Source organism: Phoxinus phoxinus (genome assembly GCF_949152265.1).
Source record: "Phoxinus phoxinus genome assembly, chromosome: 12".
In the NCBI taxonomy this organism is placed as follows: domain Eukaryota; kingdom Metazoa; phylum Chordata; class Actinopteri; order Cypriniformes; family Leuciscidae; genus Phoxinus; species Phoxinus phoxinus.
Window position 1 is genome coordinate 9,278,712 of NC_136887.1, and position 27,349 is coordinate 9,306,060.

General features: G+C 41.5%; 1 protein-coding gene across 3 annotated transcripts in view; it reads left to right on the plus strand.

The window, feature by feature from the left end:
- Positions 1-27,349, plus strand: part of st3gal5 (ST3 beta-galactoside alpha-2,3-sialyltransferase 5) — a 53,952-nt gene that overhangs the window by 20,618 nt on the left and 5,985 nt on the right. For all 3 annotated transcript variants that reach the window (XM_079630737.1, XM_079630738.1, XM_079630739.1), the window contains exons 4-6: positions 10,756-11,093; positions 24,557-24,743; positions 24,819-24,977. In XM_079630737.1, the coding sequence (XP_079486863.1) occupies positions 10,756-11,093; positions 24,557-24,743; positions 24,819-24,977 (684 nt within the window). The remainder of the gene's footprint in view (positions 1-10,755; positions 11,094-24,556; positions 24,744-24,818; positions 24,978-27,349) is intronic.

Consider the following 27,349-nt stretch of genomic DNA (forward strand, 5'->3'; position numbering starts at 1 on the left):
GAGATTTTCTACTTAAATTAAAGTGTCATTCAGTCGGTCTGTGTTCTGTCACGAGCCGCTTGCGCTGTTTGTGCGACTAAATCTGCGACCAAAATGCAGGCTGATATCCAGCAGTGTTTTTAATGTTGATCATATATGAGCAAGAATGCAATGTTTCCCGAATATCCACACGATTTCAAATGTGACATTGATTGTATACAACAGTAAAAAAAAAGGGTAACATTTAAGTGATGTACTGCATTTAAAACAGTATAGTCAGGCTTATTGCTCTATTTTGCAACTAAATCTGTGGCTTTGAACGAATCGTGAGATTCAATGAATGAATGACTCGATGACCGCCACCTACTGGCTATATTAATATAATATTTTTATTAATATTAAACGTTTTTTAACATTGCATATTTATTGAACATTGTTTTATTTAAAGCATTATTTATTTTAAAAGGTATTATAAAGGTTAAAAATTAAATGGAAAAATGTATTAAAGGGGGCGAATATTGTCCCTCAATGGAAAAGGTGTGACTGCAGTCTAAGTGGAAGAGAGGGGGTACCAGGGGGTACGGCACTCAAAAAAATTGGAGAACCACGGAACTTAGGAAAAGGGATTTGTAGAATTGCACAAGTGCTACTGCTAAAGAGTGCAATGTAAATAATTTATCATAAGCTTAATTGAATGGCCTAGAGAGAATAATTATGACATTTTCTGCCTAAAGACTACATATAAAATAGCTACCTAAAGTAACTGCAGTTTACTAAAAGTAATGACTAAAAGTTTGCATTCATAAGCATTTTCGTCTGAAGATGAAGACTAAGACTGAATCAAAAATGGTTGCCAAAATGAACACTGGCCTACACACCAAGCGCACTACAACGCTGTTGCGTATGTATTAAATATGACTGATCATTTAAATATTTTTACTTTTTTATTTTTTATAAAAAATAAATATATTTATCTAATTTAATTCAAGTAGCCTACATAGTAGCCTACATAATTATTTTCCAGGGTTAAAAATTTATACAGATTTTATATTTTCCTCTCATACTTATGTTGGAATGGGTACGAAGTTGGCATTGAATTTCATTTGAAATGGTATTAAAAAGGTCTTAAAAAGCCTTGAATTTAAGCTGGAGGATCCTGGGGGTACCCTGAAATAAATAAAAAACGTATTGAAGCTATTTCTTTCTTGCAATTTGAATTCCGGAAAAAGTGGCTGGTAAAAAATATAAGTGGCTGGTAAAATTGGGCATCCACCAGCCACTGTGGCTGGTGGACAAAAAAGTTAATTTCCCACCCTGCTGTGTATGCTTGCAAATTGTATAATATCCAAGGTAAACATTTCTAGTAATTGTGCAGTTAATTCTCATTCGTATTTTCAGAAAGTTTTGGATGTAGGCTATCCTCTCCCCAAATTTGTCACTAATAAAACACAAAAATAATTTAAAGACCAGGCTTATATTGATATTTTAAGATTTTGTTTGCACCTTGTAAATTAGGGTTTGATGTGGCAGTAAAAACTTTATAATCTATCCAAAACGAAATGTTGTCTTTCATATTTAGTCTGTAACATATTGTCTCTTATAGGCTAATATATATTAGGGCATAAATGTTAATTTGCAGTTTAATATGTTGCTTATCCAAAGACATTTTATTTCAACGTATTCAGTCGATTTTTACTCATCTCAGTAGGCAATATAGATAGTTTCATTCACACACAGACACGCGCGAGCTGTAGTAGCTAAACAGCAACATGCGTCTGTGCTGTTCATTCATTCAAACACAGAAACGCGCGAGCTGGAGTAAACAACAGCATGTGCCGTTCATTCATCAAACACAGAAACGCAATTCAAATTTAAACAGTCTTTTGCGGTTTACAGACACCATTTCATATCGCGATTAGAACAAAGCACTTACTGATGATCTGCAGCTGGATCCGTTGTTAGGCTACTCCAGCACGTTTGAGGTAAAATTTCCAGGATTATCACGATATTATTATTCCTCACAGCGAATGTGTTTTCCAGCTGTTGTGGGCGTTGACTGGTTTGCATGTGTTGCTTCAGATAATCTGCGTTTGAATAGCGCGCGCTCTCGATGGGCGTGTCACATTAGCAGAGTAATGAGCTGCCAGAACGATAATGAGACCGGCTGATCTCTCGCTCTTTATATATAGATTACATAAACAGAGAATATTTCTTTTAGTTTTGAATTAGATAATTTAAAACTACACACTTAAATGATTACAGAGATATATAGCTCATGTCTGAGTGAATAGTATTCGCTGAGTTTTGTTTGAGTTTAGAGAAGTGCTTCAGAAAAAAAGTTCACGGAGACGGAGAGGCAGAAAGCACTCCCTGTTTACTTTCTTTATTTTACAAAAGCACAATGTTTTATTTCGATTGTAAGTGGACACATAAAAAAGTAGACATTTAACAGCTTATTTTTTCATATTTCTTAAGGCTGTATGACCAAAACTGACGGAGTATTTTAGGTCTATTTTGCTGCTATGTAAAAAAAAACGAGCAAAACGCGCCCGCGCGTTTGCCGACCTCAGGGGGTTAAAAGGGATTGTTCACCCAAAAATGAAAATTGTCATGAATTACTCACCCTCATGTCGTTACAAACCCGTAAGACTTTCGTTCATCTTCAGAGCACAAGTGAAAATGTTTTTGATGAAATCTTATAGATTTCTGTCCCTCCATTGACCGCTATCACAACTACCACTTTGCTTCAAAAAGTTCATAAAGAGATCGTAAAACGAATCCATATGAATTGAGCGGTTTAGTCCAAACATATTGAATTTAGGCTTTTATTCACATATAAACATTCATCAACTCAAACGTCAGTTGTGTTAAACAGAAGCTCAAGCATGTTCGCTTGACCCGCGATTAACCAATGAGGTTCATTCTCGTGTTACGCATCACGTTTTATCCTCTGCAAGAGGTTTGTTCTCACGCAAGCAGGTTCGGCTGGTCTTCTGTTTGTTCACTGATCAATATTTATATGTGAATAAAATACTAAATTCAATCTGTTCTTACAGTATATGTATTACATTTTCTTTCAACCAGCACTAATCTGCCTATTTTAACTTGCACATACTGCTTTAATTTAAAAAAAAACTTAATAGAATTAGTTTGTTTCTAATATTTGTATTTTATATAAAAAATAAATGGTGTATCATTTATTGTTCCCTTTCGAACGGTCACTTTGTATTGCGTAGCTATACGCAGTGGGGGAAACTCCCTTTCCTCAATTTACTGAAGCTTGGCATTAATTTTCACGCGAGCGCGCACCCCTCAGGAAATTTCAGAAACTTCTCTGTCTCATGGCAGCAGCATCAGCAGTACTCCGTATGGGATTACTGCACATGCGCCCGCTGCAGCACTGGCTGAAACGCCGTGTGCCAACCCATGCATGGCAGTCAGGCAAGCCTGCGCATCAGGGTGAATCACGGTTGTTTAAGAACACTGATTCCCTGGCGGACTCAGAACTGGTACATCGAGGGTGTGACCATGGGAGTGGTTTCCAGGAGGTGGTGTTCACAGACGCCTCCAACCTAGGTTGGGGAGCGCTGCACGAGGGCAAGTCTGCCTCCGCCCTCTGGTCGAGCACGGAGGAGAGCTTACATATCAACTGTCTGGAGATGAAAGCAGTTGGTTTGGCCCTGAAAACTTTTCTGGCAAACCTACAGGGTTACCATGTCTTAGTCCGCACGGACAACATGGTGGTGGTGGCCTACATAAACCACCAGGGGGGCATCAGGTCAGGCAGCCTGTAGGCCATGGCGAGAGACCTCCTCGTATGGGCACAGACCAGTCTGAGCTCTCTGAGGGCAACGCATATACCGGGCATTCAGAATCTGGGTGCGGATATGCTCTCACGGGGCAACACTCCCCTAGGCGAGTGGTCCCTGGACCCATAGACGGTCAGTCTGATATGGAGTGTGTTCGGAGAGGCCGAAGTCGACCTTTTTGCCTCAGGAAACAACACTCATTGCACGGTGTTCTTCTCGAAAAGCAGGTACGCGTTGGCCCATCCCTGGCCCAACCTCCCTCTTTATGCTTTTCCCCCAGTTTCGATGATTCCACAAGTCATCAAACGGGTCAGGGAGAGCGGATGCCCAGTCCTTCTGGTGGCCCCTCTCTGGAAATCCTGACTGTGGTATCCGGAGCTGGTTCAGCTGTCAGACACAGTCCCGTGGCCTGTTCCAATGCGGAGAAACCTGCTCTCTCAGGCAAACGGGACAATATGGCATCCCCGACCCGACTTATGGGCCCTCCATGTATGGCCCCTAAACGGGTACCCAGGGACCTTCCTGAGAAGGTCTTAAGCACTATCTCTGAGGCTAGGGCCCCGTCTACTTGGCGCCTGTATGCTTTAAAATGGTCGGGTTTTTCCAGCTAGTGCTTAAAATCGTTTTGACCCAGAGTCATGTGAGGTACCTGTGGTGCTCTCCTTCCTACAGGAGCTGTAGGACGCGGGCCGTTCCCCGTCCACGCTCAAAGTGTATGTGGCAGCCATTTGCAGCGCATCACGCTCTGGTAGCTGGCCAGTCACTAGGAAGAAATGAACTGGTGGTTCGGTTTCTGAAAGGCGATTCTGAAAGACCTCCTTCGGTGCCTCCCTGGGACCTATCCACGGTCCTGAGGGCTCTAAGGGGTCCGCCCTTTGAACCGCTCCAATCGGTTGACCTTAAACCTCTCTCGCTAAAGACTGCTCTCCTGTTGGAATTGGCATCTATCAAGCGATCTCTGTGAGCCCCTCCTGTTTGGAGTTTGGAATCTGTCCAAACCCTCAGCACCCTCAAGCACAGGCATGGTTATGTACCCAAAGTGCTCTCAACGCCATTCAGAGCTCAGGTTATTACATTATTGGCCCTTCCCCCCTTCTGCTGAGGATGGTAAGGTCAATCTTCTCTGTCCTGTCAGAGCACTGAGACTCTATCTGGAGCGTTCTGCGTCTTTCAGACACTCAGAACAGCTTTTTGTCTGTTTTGGTGGCCGATCCAAAGGGGGATCAGGTTACTAAGCAAAGACTGTCTAGATGGATAGTGGATGCCATTTCTATGGATAATACCTCAGTGGCTCAGGTCTGCCCCATAGGTATTAAGGCCCTTTCTACCAGAGGCATGGCTTCGTCATGAGCTTGGTAGTCGGGTTTTCCCATTCAAGATATTTGATATTTGATATATTATGAAGTTTTATAATATGGAAGTGCCTTCTCTTCAGGCGAAGGTGTTTTCGGTATAACTAAGGCCTGACGGTGTCTGGTCTTGTCTAATACTAGTGTGCACAATCACATTCATATATATATATATATATATATATATATAACCCGCTCTGGCTGGTTATAAATCCCCATACTATATCCCGACGGTGTCGAGGTTTTTGGGTATATTACGTCAGTAGTATTACTGATATATTATATATATATTAGGGCTGCAACTAACGATTATTTTAATAATCGATTAATCTGTCGGTTAATTTTCCGCTAAATCGATGAATCAGATAAAAAATAAAATAAAAAAAGCATTAATTTTCAACCCTTTATTCAAAAACAGAATTGACAGTGCAAATTCACAGTGCAAAAACATCTTCAGAAAGTGCACAAACAGGTTGCTCCTTGAACATCCCTGAGCTGTTGTGGTAATTTTTTTTTTTTAATTGACAAACAAAAAAAAACATGCACACTTTACATCTGCGAAATATATAGGATTTTTTTTTTTTAATAGTGCACAAAAAGATGTATATTTTTGTTTAAGGGACCTGAGCCATCAGAACAATGAATAATTTTTAAAAAATAAAGAAAAATACAAATGAGAAAACTTAACAGGATTTGTTTAAACGTCAGAACTTGTTCTCTACACTACCCTCACAGACGCACACACTCACAGACGCACAAACTCTCACACTCACAAAAAAATACAATGGATTGACCACCTCGTATGGTGTGTATTTTGCAGCTCATTCTTTCCGAGCATATAGTGAAGTTTCTCTGAGTCATTTAGAGTAAAGAAAAATTCAGTGCTGCAAATTGTGGAAAAAATATTCCCCTTGTAATGGATCTTGGGACAGACAAGAAAGTGTTTGCATCTTCGGTCTATCTGATTCAAATCAGTCTGCTAATTTAGTGGTAGGATTTTTTTTATATAATTTTTTTTTATATATATATATATATTGTGGTCCATTTATCAAACTTCCATGCCTCTTATATAGTAATTATATATTACTATGTACCAATTTACAAATGCTCGGACACGCTCCGTCTCTCTCGCGCGCAGATAGACTCGGTCTCTATCGCGCGCTCTCAGATGCACTCGGTCTCTCTCTCGGTGTCGCTCGCGCGCAGACACACTCGCACGCAAACACACTCGGTCTCTCTCGCGCAGTGTGTGGCTCGCTCGCGGAGTTCGCTTCACTTTTGTCCAGTCCGGCGCCTCATAGCTCTGCTCCGCTTCGCGTTCAACTCATTTTTTTTATATACTCAAACATCTCCGCGTCGCAGGACACAACGAATCGATAATGAAATTCGTTGCCAACTATTTTATTAATTGATTTTTATCGATTTTATCGATTCGTTGTTGCAGCTCTACGAACATACAGCTGAGGTTATAACACACTTCCTGTTTCCCTTTTTGTGCCTTAAAGTCTGTTGCCTTGGCTTTGGCTTGGTTGGAGACATTTAATATTCAACAATATTATTGATCTGCCTTAAGGTGGACGATGACGCAATTTTCTTCTAGAAACAAACTTTGTTGTATTATTTTCATGTTATCACTGTGAAGCTGCTTTGATACAATCTGTATTGTAAAAAGCGCTATTTAAAAGGTGATTTGACTTGACTAAAGTCGTTTCCCAACTGGAGGCCCGTGTGTTGGAGGACCCCACGATAACCTTGGTTCCCTGGTGTTTGAGTTAATTATTATTTTATAAAATTACTTTTATATTTGCTCTAACTGGATCCTGCTCTCCCTCGTCTCAAAGTTCACCTACGTTACAGGGTCGAGGGTTTTCACCAAATAAACATTCCCTGTCTATTTGTTGAGGTGGAATGCATTTTAAAATTCCCAGGACCGTTCACTGTTATAGAGGAAACAAAGTCAGCTTTATTTGTTTAGCACTTTTCACAATTATACATTGTTTTGAAGCAGCTTTACAGAAATTCATACTGTTTGTGTTTTAATGTTTATAATACCTAAAATGCCTTAAAGGTGCAGTGTGAATTTTAGCGGCATCTAGCGGTGAGGTTGCAAATTGCAACCAACAGAAGTTTTCTTTAACCCTTTATATTGGCACCGGCCCGCGGCCATTATATATTTTAAACAGTAATATCCTATACTAAACCTAAACCAATCTTGACAAACTATATGTGACCGGTCACGGAAAGTAAGGACACATGTCGGTTCTGGGGCATTTTGAGTTATTCACAGATTCTGAAAGTGTAGTCTCCAAGCTTTCCAACGATGTGTAACACATGGAAATCTGATAATATTTGGAGAAGTTGTGGCCATTTGAAGGTAGGCACTCAAAAAAATTAAAAGTGGAGAAATCTGCCTCTAAAGATTGAGCAGTTCTCACCTCTCTCTGCTGCTGGGAGTGACAATAGGGCTCATTTACATCTCATTTAGATAAGCCATACCCCTTGTAAAGCACATGGGGGAGCAAAAAGGTCAGGAAAATGTGCCATCAAAGAAAAAAAAAAAGTTTGCAAACAGGTAATATATAAATAAATGTCTCTTAGCATCTACCGATAAAACTGTATAGGCAACTCTTTTGATATCAGATAGAGCCGCTAGAGCGCTGCATAATAAGTAACCACGCTGTAGGGCTGGGCGATATGGACCAAAAGTCTTATCCCGATATATTTAGGCTGAATAATCGATATATGATATATATATACCGATATTTTTTACTCAAAGTGAGAGCAAATGTACAGTGAAAGTCAAAGCCAAATATGGACTTCACTGTATAAATTATACATTGATTCTTATTAAAGTTACTATTAAAGTTCTCAGTCAAGAGCAGTGTGTGATGTTGTTTTATTAACATTAAATGGATAGTTCTCCCCAAATGTTTAATTGTCATCATTTACTCTCTCAAGTTGTTTTAAACCTGAATAAGTTTCTTTCTTCTGTTGAAGTTATTTGGAAGAATGTGGGTAACCAAACAGTTGATGTTCCCCAGTGACTTCTATATTTATTTCCTATGGTAGTCAATGGGGACCAGCAACTGTCTGGTTACCCACATTCTTCCAAATATCTTCTTTTGTGTTCAGCACAATAAATAAATAAATACAGGTTTGGAACAACATTAGAGTGAGTAAAGAATGACAAAATGTTTATTTTTGGGTGAACAATCCCTTTAAGGACAAGCGGCAGCGTGTTACTATTAGGGCTACTGTCTCTTTAAGACCTGAAAGCAACGCGTCTAATATGTACGCATAATATGACGCGCAGATTTCTCTCAATTTTCTCGGTTTGTATTTGACAGTATTAGCTCAAAAAGACTCGAAAGATAACTTAGTCCAGTATCCAGGCGCTGTTAGACAGGCTTTTAGTGCATGCGCGCGTCGGCTGTTTGTGCTCAGAAAAGCGCATTAGAACAGCGCTTCAGCAGCGAATGACATGTTTAACCGGCAAGGCTTTAAAGCACATGCAAATAATGAACTTTTGAGAACTGCAGTGTCCTGTTCCTCTGCGTAAACATTTAATGTGAGTATTTGTCGCGTTGTACACTGGGCTGTTGAGACGCAGACTGCTACAAAAGCACGCAGCAGACTGCTTGCAGCAAGAATCACAGCGCAACTTTGAACTATATCGATGCGATATGGTCTAATTCCATATCCCATTTAAAAATATATCAATATATCGCCCAGTCCTAACACGCTGTTCCCTTGGAGGGCGGGGGCAATAACAAAAGAAACAAAAGCCGGCTTATCCAGTATGGAAATACACACAGACAATGACACGCCCCTACTGCGAGCTAGAATCTCACAAAACAAGCCGATTTCAACCTAAAAAAATACGATTTTAAATATACCAATATTGATATCTAAAACATGGAGAGGCTTCTTCGTGATCTCAACTAACAGATTCTGCAAAAAAGCGAAAATCACCATCACAAAAAAAACGCTTCTTTCTCATTTTGCTCGTAAGTTGTGCTGCCGACTTGTGTCCCTGGTTTCCGTGGCGGGTCACATATGTCATTTGAAAGCTTAAAATCTCTAGTTTTCATTTGTGGTGACTGATTTTTAAAATACATTACAGAGGAGCCGTAATTTATCAATTTGCAACAAGAATATTTTCATACTCCTAAGGCGTGTTCAGACCTTTATTTTGAAATAGTGATGAACATGAAAAATCATGAAAGAATGGTAGAAACCTCAGTTTGTTTTCATGCCAAGAGTTCAAAAGATAGCATCCATTCAATTGTTTTAGAAAAAAAGGTCTGAAAATGTTTTAAATATAAATAAAAAAAATTATAGATTTACCATTTGTGATTGACCATTCGTGGCAGCGAGCTATAATGCACATACGTGTTCTTTTTGTGTTTCTTAGAGGTTGAATTCATTTAAAAATCTGCCAAACTTCCAACACTACTTCTGAATAGGATTTCTACTTCATAAATTGTATGAAAATTGTAAAAATAATGGTTCAGATCCCTCAAACAACATATGGAAATGGAGGCGCCCTTATATGGGCAGTAATGTCAACTAGTGAAAAAGTTTGGTACTGCGCCCAAACAAAATCTCACTGAAAGCTTATTTTTTGAGATATCAACCTAAAATTTTAAACACAACTTGTTCAGATTTTTGCCTTTGATTTTTTTGCATTTTTAGAGTCCTCCAGGTTTTGAAAATATATATTTTATATAAAATATGAATAATTAAATTTTTAACGTTGTACATTTTCATAAACTCAAACTTCTATAACTTTTTTTCTGTTTAACTTTCTTAATTTATTTCTCTTCTACAAAAATCTGCCAAATGTCTTCTTAAAAACAAGACCAATCTTACATCTATACTCCAAAGCATTCTTGAATTACAACCATTTAAGTTCGGAATGTGCATTTTCATGTATATTCAAAAAAAGGGGGGCGCTTGATAAGGAGTTAAAAAATGTTTTATTTATTTTTTCAGAATTATACATGAAATACAGTAGATGCAAAACAACCAACAGAAGTTACGGTGGCCGACAGGAAAAGATGTCGTCGATTGAGACTGCAGAGAGTAGCCAGTAAAGCAATGAGGTTTCTTTACAAAGATAAATGAAGAAATTATATTTATTTAATTATTCAGTAAAACTGTGTTATTTGCAAATTGTATTGTTACTTGTTCATCATTCTGTCAGTGTTTTGACTTTAGCTAGCTTCTTTGCATGAAGAACAACATAGTGACGAAACGCGCTCTGTAGAGCAGTTTGTCCGTTTAGGGCTATTGAAGTAACATGGTGGCGCTAAATGGCAATTTAAATGGAAGGCCATTTACATTAGTTACAAAAGAAGATATTTTGAAGAATGTCGGTAACCAAACAGTTGATGGACCCCATTGACTTCCATAGTAGAAAAAAAAATAATACTATGGAAGTCAATGGGGTCCATCAACTGTTTGGTTACCGACCTTCTTCAAAATATCTTCTTTTGTTTTCAGCAGAGGAAAGAAATTCATACAGGTTTGAAACGACTTGAGTGGTGGTGAGTAAATGATGACAGAATTTTAATTTTGCAAGTGAACTATTCCTAAGGACTGTTTTTCACTTACAGCGCATCCATTCCTATGTCAGAGAGATACTGGCCAAAGAATGCAGACCTTCTTTTGCCCGACAGAAAATGAAAACTGAACACTCCAGATCCACACAAGTGGTAGAGCCCTTTTTGGACTTGAACACTCATTTAAATGAACAAATATTCCAGTATCCCCCACCGTTTGGTTTCATGAATATGAAGAACAAGCTTCAGGAAATCTTGAGCCTCCTACCAGCCTCTTCTGAATCGGGACGTGGAGTGCGAGATTGCCATCGATGTGTAGTGGTTGGAAATGGAGGAATACTGAAAGGATTAGGACTTGGACATCTTCTTAATCAGTTCGATATCGTCATCAGGTGAGAGCCTGCTCCTATTAATTTGTGTGATTTAAGCTAAAGGACCTCTAGGGCTGGATGATGGGTGTGACCTTGATTTGGTGAACTTGATTTCACCAAGTACCACATGTTCCTGGATCAACATCTTTGTTGATCCTGGAGCAACTTTCCAATCAACCAATCAGATTTGAGGGACAAGTGTACAGTTTATGTCAAGTTTAGGCTTAGAACCAGGGTGAGGTGCTTCAACATCAGTGTTATTCACCTATAATTTCCCTCTGACTTTAGGGAAAAGTTATGGGTAGAGTTAGGTTTAGGGGTAGGGATAGGGTAAGAACTAAATTTTTGGACAGGAATGTTATTCCAGGATCAACTAAATATACCGGAAACAAAAAACTTGAAAAAAAAATATATACAACCCCGCCAAATCACAGATTTATTGCTTTATTGGCACTTTATTTTACAGTGTCCTTGTTATATATGTTACATGTACTTACTACTTACCATAGTAATAACAGTAATTTATGCATAATTACATGCAACTACGGTAACCCTCAGCCAAATCCTAATCCTACCCTAACCCTATAGTAAATACATCTAGCTACTTAATATTACTCAATACTTAAATATATCGATTTTTAAGAGCCCAAAGATTTGTGGTTTCCCGCACGCTGCCTGGCATGGGAATAACATTGCCGGATCGGCACAAATTTTGTTGTATTATTTTCATGTTATCACTGTGAAGCTGCTTTGAAACGATCTGTATTGTAAAAAGCACTATATAAATGAATGTGACTTGACTAGAAGCAAACTCTGTTTTCTTGATTGCTTCACTTTGTTATTTAAAGCCATGAGTTTATGAAACTAGACATCCGTTTAGTTTCATTTCCCCTTTTGCTATATCCGGACATGATTCAGACACAGAGTACATTTTGTTCAAATGTTAGAGTGTTAGGCCTAAAGAAGTAATGTTAGATGTTAGAATAATGATTAGTTTAAAATACACAGGGTTCCTACGGGGTTTGGAAAAGTGTGGAATTTGATTAAGTCATTTCCAGGTCTGGAAAAGTATGGAAAAAAGAAAGCAGAGTATGGAAAACTATTTGCATTTCCAGACTATTGCCCTCGTTTAGTTTTCTATAATAGAAAATCTAATGAATAAAAAAAAAAAAAAAAAAATGCTGTGCATTCACGAGTTCACACATACATGAAATCAGATGTAGTCATTTATCCCCCTTTTGACTGGGATAGAAAACCAGCCAAGAGTGAGGTGAAGGGGTGGTGGAGGGATGCTGTGAATCTGTCATGATGGGACACAGGTGATACCGGCTTAAATCCACTTTTTTGGGGTGAAAATACTGACATGCCTAAGACTTTTGCATAGTGTAAACTTTTTTGTGCCCTCGAGAAACTATTCACATGTGCACGGGAATTGTTTTGCATGCTTGCGCATTACAATTTCTAGTTTTATATATAACCTATGTCTACTGACACTACAACAGAATAAAATAACTGGCTTAACCATTTTTTGGGGGACTGAAAATACAAATTTTGCTTTGGAGATATGCTACAAAAAACGCTTTCATTTTCTCATAATATACATTGCACATCACCACATTTTTCATGATTCTCAAACACCGGTTCGATGATTCAGTCTCTTTAAATCCCTCCTTGTCACGAGCCTACTCTGCTGTGATTGGTCTACAGTGCTTGTCGGAAACTAAACACCAATATACCCCCTATATATAGATTGTACACACTGTAAAGACAGTAATTTACCATATCAATCCGAGCTCAGGTTCGATGAAACATTGGAAGAACTAGTTATTCAACACGAACCTCCATCGCAAGCACGATTTGAGCAGAACGTTTCTCAGTGATACGCTAGTAGAACACCCAATAGAAAATGTATACATAAATAAATAATCATACTTACTGATAAAGTGGGTACTGTCCTATCTTTAATGGATACGCGTTTTGTAAACCTAATTTAGACTTCCTGGAGATTTGAGAAGCATTGGTCAAAAGGTTATACTGCTGTTTTATTGCTGTGGTAATTTTAACCAGACTCTTCACATCCTCATCCTTTGAAAGTGTTTACAAAGATAATTTGCTTTTGCAGAGAAGAAAACAGCGTCTTCTCGACATACACAACACGAACCAGCTACAGTGTTTGTGGGCAGGTCAAGTTGTTCGCGGGCGGACAGCGTAGAACATAGGTGGGCATTAGGCAAATGTGTTACCCAGCCTGATCTCATGAAAATGCGTCTCTATAGCACATATTGGGCCCTATTTTACCGATCTGAAACTCAAGTATCAAGCGCGAAACGCAAGTAACTTTGTGGGCGGATCCTGTTGCTATTATACCGGCGGGATAAATGACTCTTGCGCCCAACGCAAATCTAAAATGGGTCGTCTGAAGTAGCTTCATTACTATGTGGTTTGGGCGTAACGTGAAATAAACCAATCAGAGCGTCCTCTCACATTCCCTTTAAGAGCAGACGTGCTTGTTCCATGGCGGATCGCTATTATAACGGCGGATTTGCCAGCGCATGCCAGGAGCGATTCACAGCCGAGGAGACCGACGTTCTCATCAGGGCCGTAAAAGACAGAGAAGTGACAATGTATGGGGATTGGAGAAACCCACCCAAATAAGCTTCGGTTAAACAGGCTTATAATTTGGGTAAATGTGTAAGCTAGATTTATTTTTTCACATCTTCACGGACACACAATGATTTCCCTCGTGTGTTAATATTTTTCCTTGTAATAATGTATGATTTGCAAAAATGAAAACTGCTGCGTCTGTTTAGATTAGAGAATCAAAGAGTATGCGCGTTGTTCACACGCTACATAATGGCCAAGCATGTGCCCTTAAAATACCATATGACTATCACGCAACGCGCCACTGGGAGACCACACAAAATACCGCTAGGGAGCGTTTGCACCAGAACACGCCCCCTCTTTTCGCTGAACCGCTGAAGTTCATTCCCTAATTTACCGACGTGCGTCTGTGGAGGGAAAAGTCCGCTGTGCGTGGGTGCAAAATAGGAATGATGCATGCATTCGGTGTACAAAGTCAATTGCGCTGGGTGCAAGATAGGGCCCATTGTGTTTATCGTGCAATTTATACGCGAAAATTATTTTTTACGTAAATAGGATACACAGTTTTCGCGTGCATGAGATACACACTTTTTTGCATGTAGTACACACGCACCCCACACCACTAATCCTAACCAAACGTATAATACACACGCACCCCACACCACTAATCCTAACCAAACATATAATACACACGCACCCCACACCACTAATCCTAACCAAACGTATAATACACACGCACCCCACACCACTAATCCTAACCAAACGTATAATACACACGCATCCCACACCACTAATCCTAACCAAACGTATAATACACACGCATCCCATACCACTAATCCTAACCAAACGTATAATACACACGCACCCCACACAGCTACTAAACATACCCATGCGTATCCTATGCACGTAAAAACTAATTGTCGCATATAAATTGCACGATAAACACAATAGGTGCTAGGGATGCATTTAGTGTGACCGGGTTGGTTACCCAGTGACGTGTAGCCGTCACGGAAGTGGGATTCAAATTCCTGATGACTCGGTTTTGATGGTTCAAAGTCGATTCTTTCTTTTGAGAAACAATAACTTTCATACCTTTGCAGAGAGCTGCATTACACATTGCATGAAAGGGAATATTGGAAAAAGCATAATGGGGCACTTTGAATATGGTCTAAAAATCTACAGAGAAGATTTGAAATTTGAGTCTGGAAAAGTATGGAATTTTGAAATGGAAAATGTGTAGGAACCCTGAATACAGTTTACTATTTTATTTATTTAAAAAATCCATCACAGGAACTCAAGATATCTTCGTTTTATTCTATGATAGCCTTTCAAATACATCAGTTTTAGTTTTTTTATATAAAGCTTTTGTCTTGAAAAAGGCGGTTGCTAGCAAGTGGCTAAATGGGACTATAGAGGTTGTTGGGGACATTAAAACTTTGACATTTTGTTCTACAATGTCATGAACTTTTATGCAGTTCTGTATATTTTTTTGAAAACATATGTTTCTAATATGTAAATTTACAAGGCAGTTTGAGTGTGTGAGGTTTACGCTGTAGAACTAAACGTCAAAGTTTTGTCAAGTTAATTAAGGATCTCCCTTTGTCCAACAGCTCTTGTAAGAAGGATAAAACCTCCGCCACTCCGCAGTCTGGAGGTGACACGCCACGAGACGTGCACCAACCAGAAAATACTGACCACTTAGACGCACAGAGACGTCGCGTAGACGGAGCTCTAGCCTGTGTGATCGTGTTTAACACTCCCTGTGGGAGGTCAGCGGATACCCGTTGATGGCCCACACGTGAAGGGACCATAGTTCCGGGTGAGGATGCCAAATCGAACAATTTGTTTGAGAAAGGAGATTCCTCCTCAGAGGCACTGGCCACGGGGCGGTGCTGGCTAACTGCATCACAGCTGGGAACCAGGGTTGATTCAACCAGAGCGGCACTACTAGCAGCACTGAGCATCCTTCCTCCCTGATCCCTGAGAGACAGGGGGAAAAGCATAAAGAGGACGGCGAGGCCACTGATGGGCCAGGGCGTCCTTGCTTTTTGTTAAAAATTCTGGACAGTGAGCGTTCTCTGGAGACGCAAACAGGCCTACTTCCGCTCTGCCGAATTTCTTCCACAACAGTTTTACTGTGTGTGGATGCAGCAACCAATCTCCTGTCGGAACATGATTCCTGGACAGTACGTCTGGTCCGACGTTCAGGTGCCCTGGCACGTGCGCTGCTTTCTGTGAAAATAGGTTGCTGCGTGCCCATATCAGGAGGCGTTTGGTCAGCCTGTATAACAGCAGGGACCTGAGGCCTCCCTGGAGATTTATGTAGGATACAACTGATATGTTTTCTGAACGTATCAGAACATGGCAACCCACAATTAGGGGACGAAAGCGCGTGAGCGCTTTGCTCACTGCTAACATCTCGAGGCAGTTTATATGAAAGAGCTTCTCCCGCTCTGACCATAAGCCAAACAGCGGTCTGCCCTCGAGCAGCGCTCCCCATCCTGCGTTGGATGCGTCCGTAGACACCACCCTCAGTCTCGAGGAAGTCCCCAGGCTTACACCTGAAAGGTACCAGTCTTTCGACTTCCAAGGTTTCAGAGCTGCGACGCAAGCTTGATTGACCTTGAGGTGAAGCCGACCGGTGGCCCACGCATTGCGGGGCACCCTCCCTTTGATCCAGATCTGCAGTGGGCGCATGCGCAGCAGGCCCAGCTGGAGGACTGACGATGCTGAGGCCATCAGACCCAGCATCCTTTGAAAGCTCTTTAGAGGGAGTACAGCGCCGCAGCGGAATAAGCTGACTGTGCGCTGAATATGTAGTGTGCGCTGTCATTGACAGCGAGTTCAGTTCTATTCCCAGAAAAGAAATAATCTGTCTGGGGAATAGCAAACTTTTTTCCCAGTTTACTGTGAGACCGAGATTCTCGAGGTGACTCTAGAGTGAGGGGAACTTCCCTGAAGTTTGAGGGGAACGAGTGCTGCGTCCATGCACTTCGTAAATGTACGGGGTGCTAGAGACAAGCCGAACGGCATGACTGTGTACTGGTATGCCTGACCCTCGAAGGCAAATCTCAAAAATCGCCTGTGACGTGACGCAATCTGTATTTGAAAATACGCGTCTTTTAGATCTATTGACACAAACCAGTCTCCCTGGCGAACATGCGCGAGGATTTTTCTGGTCGTTAGCATCTTGAACTGGCGCTTCATAAGCGCTTTGTTCAGTTGCCTCAGATCTAATATGGGTCTCAGACCCCCGTCTTTTTTGGGTACCATGAAGTATCTGCTGTACAGCCCCCCTTCGCTCTGATCCTGAGATAAAGGTTCGATAGCCCCTTTTCTCAGAAGTTTCTGAATTTCGGCTCGAAGTAGGTGTGCTACATTCGAATCTACCGAAGTCTCGACGCGTAGCGGTGAGGGCGTCGGCAAAACTGCAGCGAATAGCCTTCTTTTATGATGTTGAGACCCCGGGAAGCTTCTCCCATGCATCTGCACGGGCAGCTAGGGGCTGAGTGAAAAGCGCGCTCTGATCGACTCGCGATACAGCGGCTTCTGTGAGCTGTGACAGAAATGTCTCGCTCGTAACATCCGAGGCCGGGGCCGCGCAGATGACAGCGGGCAGAATGTCCGCGCTCGACCCCTCGACAGCGTTTAAGCGGGAGAGGGAGGGCTGGACGGGCTCCGTAGGAACCGTGGTGCTTGTGTGGGAACGTGGGCGCGGGGGAGCGGGCACGCTTACCACCTTTATAGCATCGCTCGCCTGCACGCAGGTTTCGTTTTTACAGAAACCGTGCGATAAGCAGGAGGTAGCATTAGTGGGCACTGGGTAGTGGGCACGTGTGCTACTTTTAGCGCGCAATCGAACTGGGTCGATTTTATGTGCACGGGCCCTGTGTGTGGGGCCGTGTTTGTGTGTAGGGATGAGCACATTGCAGTGGGCAGTCTTACTACACATGAAACACCATCGGCCGTGGACGGGACACCAGAAAATACGCTCTTTAAAGGATTTGTCTGGGTAGCCATGAAAACCTGTTGTGTGCAGGCAAGCGGGCAATGATACAGGCTTGTTGGCTGCTATATACACTGGACCAGTCACTTCTCTTGGGACTGGACGAGCGGCAAACTTCGGTGAAGGTCCGGCCGCAGCGGGACTTGAACACCGTCGTTTTCCTAGGAGTGCTAGGATGACTTCGGGGCCTCAGGTTTCAACGCGATCTTCATTCGCGGGCCACGCGGCGCGGGGCGGCGACTAGAAGAACGAGAGCGCGGTCTCGAGCTCTGTGTCTGGCGGCGTTGAGATGAGGTGCTGGGCGGAGGCTTAGGCTGAGCACTCTGAGAAGACGGTTTTGCACGGCCTGCTGCAGAGTTGGAGCGCTTCGGAAGGAAGTGCTTCATCGCCTGAGTCGCCTTCTGAACCTCAGCGTACCTGTCGGTGAAGTCCTTCACCGATGTCCCGAAGAGGCCATCAGGGGAAAGCGGCGCGTCGAGGATACGCGGTTCGCTCCGCATCCGGCATGTCTGAGAGCGTGAGCCAGAGGTGCCTCTCAGACACGGTGAGCGCCGCCATACTCCGTCCAATGGCCTGCGCCGCAAACTTTGAAGCGCGAAGAGCTAGGTCCGTAGCGCTTCTCAGGTCCGTCACACAGATCGCTTCGGGTCCGTTCTCGTCCATTTTCCGGAGGAGATCGGCCTGGAAGATCTGCAGTGTCGCCATAGTGTGCAGTGCTGACGCAGCCTGTCCGTTGGCGGCAAAATCGCGGTGGAGCAGGGATGACGTCATGCGGCAAGCCTTTGAGGGCAGCGCCATCTTAGCACGCCGTCCAGCGGAGGGCGGGCATAAGTGCGCTGCAATAGGCTCTTCGACCGGCGGGAGGGAAAGGTAGCCTCTGTTCTTAGCATCGTCGACCTCGGAGAATGCCATCGAAACAGAAGACCTCGTCCTCGTTGAAAACGGGGAATTCCAAGCCCTCGCGACCTCTTCGTGAAGCTCAGGAAGGAAGGGCGTGGGCTTAGAAGCGGGTGAACACCGCTCCCCGTGCAGAAAATAGCCGTCCAGTCGGTTGTGGGCGGGCTGCTCGGGCGAAACCCACTCTGAGTGAGCACGCGAATAAGCTCCGCCTCGATGCTTGCTCTCTTCCCCGTCGACGCACGGGCAGGGGGCGCGAGGTCCACGGAGCTCGCCCAATCCTCACTGCCGGACGCCAGGATAGAGCAGAAATCCCCATCTCGCAGCATAGCGTCGACTTCATCCGAATTCTGGGTTTTTTCTTAATCCAGATAAATCTAGAAATAGCCGTGTTGAGTTCTTTAAAAAAAATTCAGGTGGTGCAAGTGGTAACATAGAGAACAAAAAATGTACCCTTGGAAGTACATTCATTTTAATAGTAGATATTCTTCCATGAAGAGCTAAACATAAGGGGGACCACCTATCTAAATCTTCCTTAATCTTATTCAGGAGCGTTTGATAGTTAGATTTAGGGATAAGATGAATTAAAGGGGATATAATGATGCCCAAATATGTAAACTGTTTAACTATGGGGATCAAAGGAGGTAAGCTACTGGATTCCTGATTCGCTGCATCATTAAGGGGCATTAATGCTGATTTATTCCAATTAATTTTGTAACCCGAGAGAGTACCAAATAAATTAAAAAGATTTAAACATTCAGGAACAGACTCAGAAATATTGGAAACATAGAGCAAGATATCGTCTGCATAAAGAGAGATTTTGTGCGAGGTATCTACACAGATAATAGGTTGTATAGTTGATGACTGACATACTCCTTGAGCCAAAGGCTCCACTGATAAAGTAAAAAGTAAAGGCGATAATGGACAGCCTTGGCGAGTGCCCCGACCAAGAGCAAAGGGTAAAGACATTAAGGATCCCGTAAGAACACGAGCTGAGCAGCTATTGTATAGTGTTTTAACCGTTTTAATAAATCCTTGTCCGACCCCTACGTATTCAAGGACCGCCCATAGAAAGCTCCATTCAATTCTATCAAAGGCCTTCTCCGCGTCCAGTGAGAGAACTGCGGAGGAGGCTGGATAAGAATCGGATCTATGAATGATATGTAATAGTCGCCTGATATTATCAGACGCCAATCGGCCTTTGAGAAAACCGGACTGATCAAAGTGAACGATACTGTCTATGCATTTATTCAGTCTAAGAGCTAGAGCTTTGGCGAAAATTTTAGCATCGGTGGTGATTAAACTAATAGGACGATAACTAGCACATTCTAAAGGATCTTTTCCTTTTTTAAGTAAAAGCGTTATCAGAGCTGTGTTTTGGTCCCTATGTAGGGCTCCGTTTTCAACTGCAAAATTAAATGAGTTTAAAATAAGTGGTGATACTATATCCCAAATAGCAGAGATTAATTCAGGGGGAATTCCATCAATTCCTGGAGATTTTTTCTTTGGCATAGAATCCAAGGCCAACTTCAATTCTTCCTGCGACAAGGGACAGTTTAACATCTCCTGATGATGTTTATCAATTTTAGGAAGATGAAGCTGTTGAAGAAAAGATGTATGTTGCTGGTGACTTGAAGAATTCGAAGTGTATAGTTGTTCATAGTAAGTTTTAAAAGTCTGATTTATATCTTCGGGTTGGGTGCATAAAGTGTCTTCATTCTTTATAGCGTGTATGATTGCTCTAGATTCCATCTGCTTAATTCGTAATGCTAATAATTTACTTGGTCTCTCACCGTGGAAATAATAAGATTGCCTTATTCGATGCATAATGAATTCAGCTCTGTGCAAAAGTAATCCTTTTAGCTCATATTTAATTGCACTAAGTTATTCCTCCTTCCGTTGACAACTTGTTTTTAAGGTCTTGTTCCAACATCTGAATTTGTTTCTCCAACTCATTTATACGGCTATTTCTTGATTTTTGACGAAAAGAAGAGAAAGAAATGCATTTCCCTCTAATAAAGCATTTTGCCTCCTCCCATAAGGATTGTGGGTTGTTTGACGAACCACTGTTCAAATCAATAAACTCTACTAATGAGGTACGCAGTTGTGATATACATTTTTTGTCATGGAGTAAGGATGTGTTAAATCTCCAACGTTTACGTCCAGAGGGAGCGGAAAATGGGAGAAGACATAAAGTTACCGGGGAATGATCTGAAAGAAGAAGGGGTAATATATCAGCGTTGTCGATAAATGGAATATAGACAGGCGATACGAGCAGATAATCAATGCGTGAGTATGATTTGTGGCGAGCTGAATAGAATGTAGTCTTTGGCGCTATCATTCTTTAGTCGCCATATGTCACACACATTGACCTGTTTTATAAAATCATTAAACAACTTTGAGGAGGTTAGATCAGAATGAGATATTTGGGACCTATCAAGTGAGGGATTATGCACAGCATTGAAGTCACCGCCTATCACAAGATAATAGTCACTAAAACTCAGAATCATGTTCATTAGGGGCATAAACTGAAACAAAAGCGCATTTAATATTGGACCATGTACCGAGTATACAAGTAATACGACCTTCTGCGTCACTCTTTGAACAACGTATGGAAAAGGGAAGGCGCCGAGCTACCAATATCAAAACCCCCTTAGTTTTCTTAGTAGAGGAAGAAAAAGAAACTAATTTATAGTGCCTATTCTGAAAACGATGTACATCACAAGCTTTCAAATGAGACTCCTGTATTAATACAACCGATGCTTGCTTAGTTCGTAAATAATCTAAGCATTAGTTCTCTTAATGGCACCATTTAAACCATTAACATTCCAAGATACTACTTTAAGAGCCATAAATCATTAATAATAAAGTATCTCCCTTTGAATATAAAACAAACAATTGTGGACTTACATGGAAAAATCATGGCATCTGAAACTTTAAAGGAACAACAACAGGAACCGAATGAGAGGGCAGAAAGCAGAGAGTTAGAACGAACTCTCCTGCCTGCCAAAACCATAGACTGTAAAAAAATATGGACGTAGTGTCCGTGACGTCACCCGTAGGTTTCTGAAGAGCATTTTTGAAGCCTAAAGTGGGCGGAGCCGGCCGTCGCCATCTTGGCCTCGCGTCACCGCTCGTCACTCCCGGATAACAGAATATGGGCAAAGAGGCGGAGCTGAGGAGCCTGGCTATCTGAAACCACGCCCACCTAGCGCGACGTTATGGAGTTAGCAGGCTTGGGAGCTAATGCTATATGCTACTCACAGTACCAAGTCTGCGACTGCACACGGGCTCGCGCTAAAGTGACACTGACAGTTGATGATTAAAATCTGAATGGCAATTAAAAGGTCCTGTTTTTGCCCTTCGAAATATTGTAATAGTTAAAAGACATAGCTACAAGTGAGACTGTGTATCGCGATTCTGTGCAGCTAAGTTATTCTGCTTGTTGAAAATGTATTATGCAGTAACTTTACAATATTAGGCTACTCTGAGAGTGTGTGTGACCGTGATTATGTGCATACATGTCAGTCACTCTTTATTACAGTCTATGGTCCGTCAGCGCGGCATCGCTCGTCAAGTTCGTAGAGAGCTTTATTATTCAGTCCATTTTAAATTCTGATTTTGCCCGCATCTCAATTCTCAAATGGGTCAAAACATAGATATATTACCTATGAAGTTCAAGTAAATGCGCTAGAAATACGCGCTCATTCAAGGATGTGCATTTATTGCATGAACGAGAAACACAGACACCTGCAGGATATCATCTGACGGTACATAAGCATGTTATAATCTGTCCCAGAGCAACGGCACCGCAGAACGAGTGTAGCCTTTATATCTATAGACGTTTTTAAATCTGAAAACTCCAAAAAGCAACGAAATTGTCAGACATCACATCCATTAGTGCATGATGTTCACAGAGGAGAACGACTGGAATACAGCGCTGGTTGTTCTCTCGAACGACACTCGACGAAAAACGGCGGAATCTAAAGCCGTGGGCGAGGTAATGTGTGTATTAAATTATATGAAATAATCCCGAATAAAAGCACAAACACGGCAGAGATGGCAAGTTCAGCGGCTGGAATTTGCTGAAGTGAAGTGACTGCTAACCGGCTAGCATTTACATCAGCGGGAATCCACCTGTCACTCAAAAGTGGACACACCCTTAATTTTGCAGAACTTTAAATATTAATCAACTACACGGGCGAGTTATAAAAAAATGCACCCCCCTCACAGTTATGAAGGGCAAAGTTGGCTTTATAGACCAGAGCCACAGAGAGAACCAGGCTGTAAACATGTTTTGTTCTGCTGTAAAGTTGGGCATTTTAACATGGGGGAGATACAGATTTGACTCCCTTCTGCAGCCAGCCTCAAGCGGCCAGTCGATGAATTGCCGTTTAATTCACTTCCGTGTTGGTTTCAAGAGAGAGACAGGGAGGTTGCCGCTTGGCCAAAACAGAAACCTCGTCTGGATACGCGGCCAACATAACAGTCGATCACTCAAGTCCAAAGGTCGACTCGGCATCACAGTTCACCAATGAAATACTCGGCACGATCGCGGCATTAGTAAACTCCGTTCCTAGAGATTTTGGGCTGTCGGCGTCCGTTAACATTCCCGCAGGTGTGTCATCAGATACGGGCAGAGGCGTAGTGAATGCCTGTTGCTGGGCAGCATATGATTCCACTTCAGCCGGCGTTTCGAGAAGAGAGGTTGATCCGCGGTGCATCACTTTGATCGTGGAGGGATAAATCATGAAGGATGTGATCCCAAGTTGCGTGAGTTTTTCCTAGATTGGTTCATCTCGTGTCTTTTCATGGCGGTTTGGTTACTGTAATCGGGGAAGAAAAGAAGCGAGCTACTCCTGTGGAGAATTTGACCCACAGATCGGGCTCCTTTAAGGATCGCGTTCCTGTCCTGAAAGCGTAGCAATTTGAAGATCAATGTTCGTGGGCCCTTTCTGTTGCTGTCCCCGGCGTAAATGCGGATGTGCCCTTTCTATCTCTAGCGGTCTATCTTTAAGAGAGGGAATCCACAGGGGTAATTGAGTCTGCATGAAGCCCACAGCGTCACTGCCCACTTCACCTTTTTTAAGACCAACGAGGTGAATATTGCATTGACGACTCTTGTCTTCCAGCCTCGCCATCTTGTCTTGAAGCATATCTACGGCCAACTTAACTGCAGCCGAATCTTGCTTAACTTTCCGAACTGCCGTCTGAATATTATCAAAGTTGCTGCTAATCATTCTCATCTCTTTCTCCAGGGAACCAATTCTTTCTGCGATTGGTTGAAATTCCTCCTTAAATATTTCTCGCACGACGCCAAGCTGTAGTTTCAGCTCGTCGGACACCATGACACGCATTGCGTCGTTATCAGGATCCTTCAGCCGTTTTTTCTCCGGAGAGGCTGGTAAAAGTTGACGTTTAGCCATCACCACTGGCAACAAACCTATATGCTGCGATAATGCCGAAGTTTAAACTTAAACGGATGAATAATCGACGCCGAGTTGTGGAGCTCAAGACTCAAGCAGCCATCTCTGTCAGAGGGTCACGTGATCTCCCAATTAAGGATAATTTTTGGCTTCAGTATTCTCGTGGAAAAGGATTTTCCCCAATGCGTTGCTAAGACAACGCAGTACGAGAGTATCTCTCGTAAGAGAACCTTTCTTTATATAACGCTTTATACTATACATACGGTTTCAAAGCTGAAGTCATTTGAAGTGAGAGCTCACATCCGGTTGGTGATACAGGTTATCCTCTTAAAGGTGCAATAGGTGGTCTGGAAAATGCTAACTTTAGCCTGCTAGCATTGAAAGTATTCCATCCCACTCTCCCTTCAAATCACCGTCCAAAGCCACACCTCCTCCAAAAGTCTGAGAACTTTTAGATAAAATCGTATGCAGACATTTCCTATTTACTGAGTTTCACACTTGCCACATGTTTGATTGTAAATATTTAAAAGAGCAGGGGAACTTTTTCTCTGCAGACTGAACAGTGGTCCTGTCCAAGACTTCAGTGCAGATGTTGGGAACCGCACCTCCATCAGGATGAGTTACCCTGAAAGCTGCCCTAAGGTTTGGGAAGATATGGATTCAGAGCTCAAATATGTGGCTGTGATCTATAAGTCTGTAGACTTCCACTGGCTTCGTGCGATGATCACCAAGACATCCATTGTGAGTACTTGTTTAGATGATTGCCTTTTAAAGTCGTGCTCCATACAGTCTGAACATCATGTTTGAACTTTTCAGTCGCTGTGGGACTGGCTGTTTTTCTGGCAGAAAGTGCCGGTGAGTGTTCCAATCAAGACCTCCCAGTTCCGTCTCCTGAATCCGGAGATTATTAGGGAGACGTCCTCGGATCTACTTCACTATCCCGATGCTAGAGAACGGCTCTGGGGCTGGGACCAGGTGAGTTCCTTTTCATTAGTTTTATTGGAGAAAACAAATGTATATACTCTACCAGTCAAAGGTTTTGCATTTATTTGATAAAAAAAACAGTAATATTGTGAAATATTATGACAATTTAAAATAACTGTTTTCTATTTTAATATATTTTTAAATGTAATTTATTCCTGTGATCAAAGATGAATTTTCAGCATCATTACTCCAGTCTTCAGTGTCACATGATCCTTCAGAAATGCGGATTTGATGCTCAAAAAAACATTATTATTATTATTATCAATAAATAACAAAAGATTCTGGATTCTTTTGATAAATAGAAAGTTCAAATAGATTGATTAGAAATAATAGAATATTTTGTAACAGTTTAAATGTCTTTACTGTTACTGTAAAAAATGGAGGATGTCAAGAAAGCTCTGAGAGAACTGGCAAAGAAAATTGATGGAATGGCTGAAAATGTGGGCAAGATAAGCGGTTTGGTAGAGGATGTGAAGAAACTAAACAAGCTACTTGCACAGAAGGATGAGAAAATTGCAGAGTTGGAGAAAAGAGTTGATGACTTGGAGCAATATACAAGAAAAGAAGATGTGGTCATCAGTGGCCTAAAAACAACACACCGCACTTACTCCAATGTCATCCGAGGGGAGAGCAGCGAAGTTGATATAACAGAGGAAGAAAAACAGATGCTGGAGGAGCAGGTGATCAAGTTCTTCAATAGAAGTCAAGTCACCTTTATTTATATAGCGCTTTTTACAATACAGATTGTATCAAAGCAGCTTCACAGTGATAACATGAAAATAATACAAAAAACAATTTCATCATCGTCCACCTTTAAGGCAGATCTATTATATTGTTGAATATTAAATGTCCCCAACTAAGCAAGCCAGAAGGTAAGGCAACAGCGGCAAGGAACCAAAACTCCATCAGTGACAGAATGGAGAAAAAAACCTTTGGAGAACCCAGGCTCAGTCGGGGGCCAGTTCTCCTCTGGCCAATGGTGGAAATCTCCTCAGGAAATCTCCTCAGTTCTCCTCAGTCCTGGCGCTGGTGGAAATCGATATGGGTAAAATGAAGAATGTTATCGTTAGTTGTGTTTATAGAGCACCCAACTCTGGCATTGAAAGCTTTAAAGAAGTGTTTGAGGCCATGGCTTTGAATGCCAAGCAGAAGGTTGCTTATTTCTGTGGGGATTATATAGAGATTTTTTAAATCCGAGTAAATCACCTGCAATAGAAGAGTTTATAGATGTAATGTACAGTACAGGCCTATATCCATGTATAAGCAAACCGAGCAGAATTACCACCCACTCAGCAACAGTAATAGATCATATCTTTACAAATAACATGAGTAGTAATTTAGAAAGTGGATTGTTAATACATGATATCACTGACCATCTGCCAATATTTGTACTCCATGAATGCAAACACTATAATTTAGATACCAGCAAAATAAATATACAGAGGAGATTAAGAACAGATTACACCCTGAATAAATTAAAAAATGACTTGTTAGCTGAAGACTGGAAGAGTGAGTATGAAGAAGGGGATGTTGACTTAGCCTATAACTCATTTCTAAATACCTTTTTGACTTTGTATTATAAAAATTGTCCAATCCAGCAATCAGAGATAACGTCTAAACGTCCATATAAACCCTGGGTTACAAGGGGTCTGATGAACGCTTGCAAAAAAAACAATACTCTATATAAAGACTTTAAGTATAGAACTGAAGATTAAGAAATTAAATATAAGACATATACAAATAAATTAACCGCTATCTTAAGAAAATGTAAAAAACACTATTATAGTAGATTGCTGGAAATTAATAAAAACAATATAAAGGGTATGTGGAACACTTTAAATTCAATTATTAGAAAGAAAAAAACAAGTACTGGATTTCCAAACGAATTTATTGATAATGGTAAAATAATTAAAAACATAGATGAAGTCGTGGCTGGCTTCAATGGATTTTTTTGTGAATGTAGGGAGACACCCCTCGCTGAAGCCTGTAGCAGGATGACGTAGTTGGATGGTCCAATACGTAGTGGATGGAGGTGTGTTTTGGTGACGTCATAGACGCATGCGCAGTAACGATCTCTGGGTTATAATCGTACTGTCTATGGTTATAATTCGCCTGCGCTGGTAAAGGTGACATGTTTGCTCAATATTGTATTGAGATGATGTTCTAATCTAACCTGTGTCGTAGTAGTACAGTTAAATAGTAATAAGTAATTGTTGATGAATAAGTAATAATTTACATAAATGGGATGCTTAAGTTATCCGAGTTTCTTTCTACATACAAAATAGTTAATTTTACAACATTTTAAATCACATGATTTTAAACCTAAATTTGATAGATTAATAGCATGTCCTCACTGCAAGTAT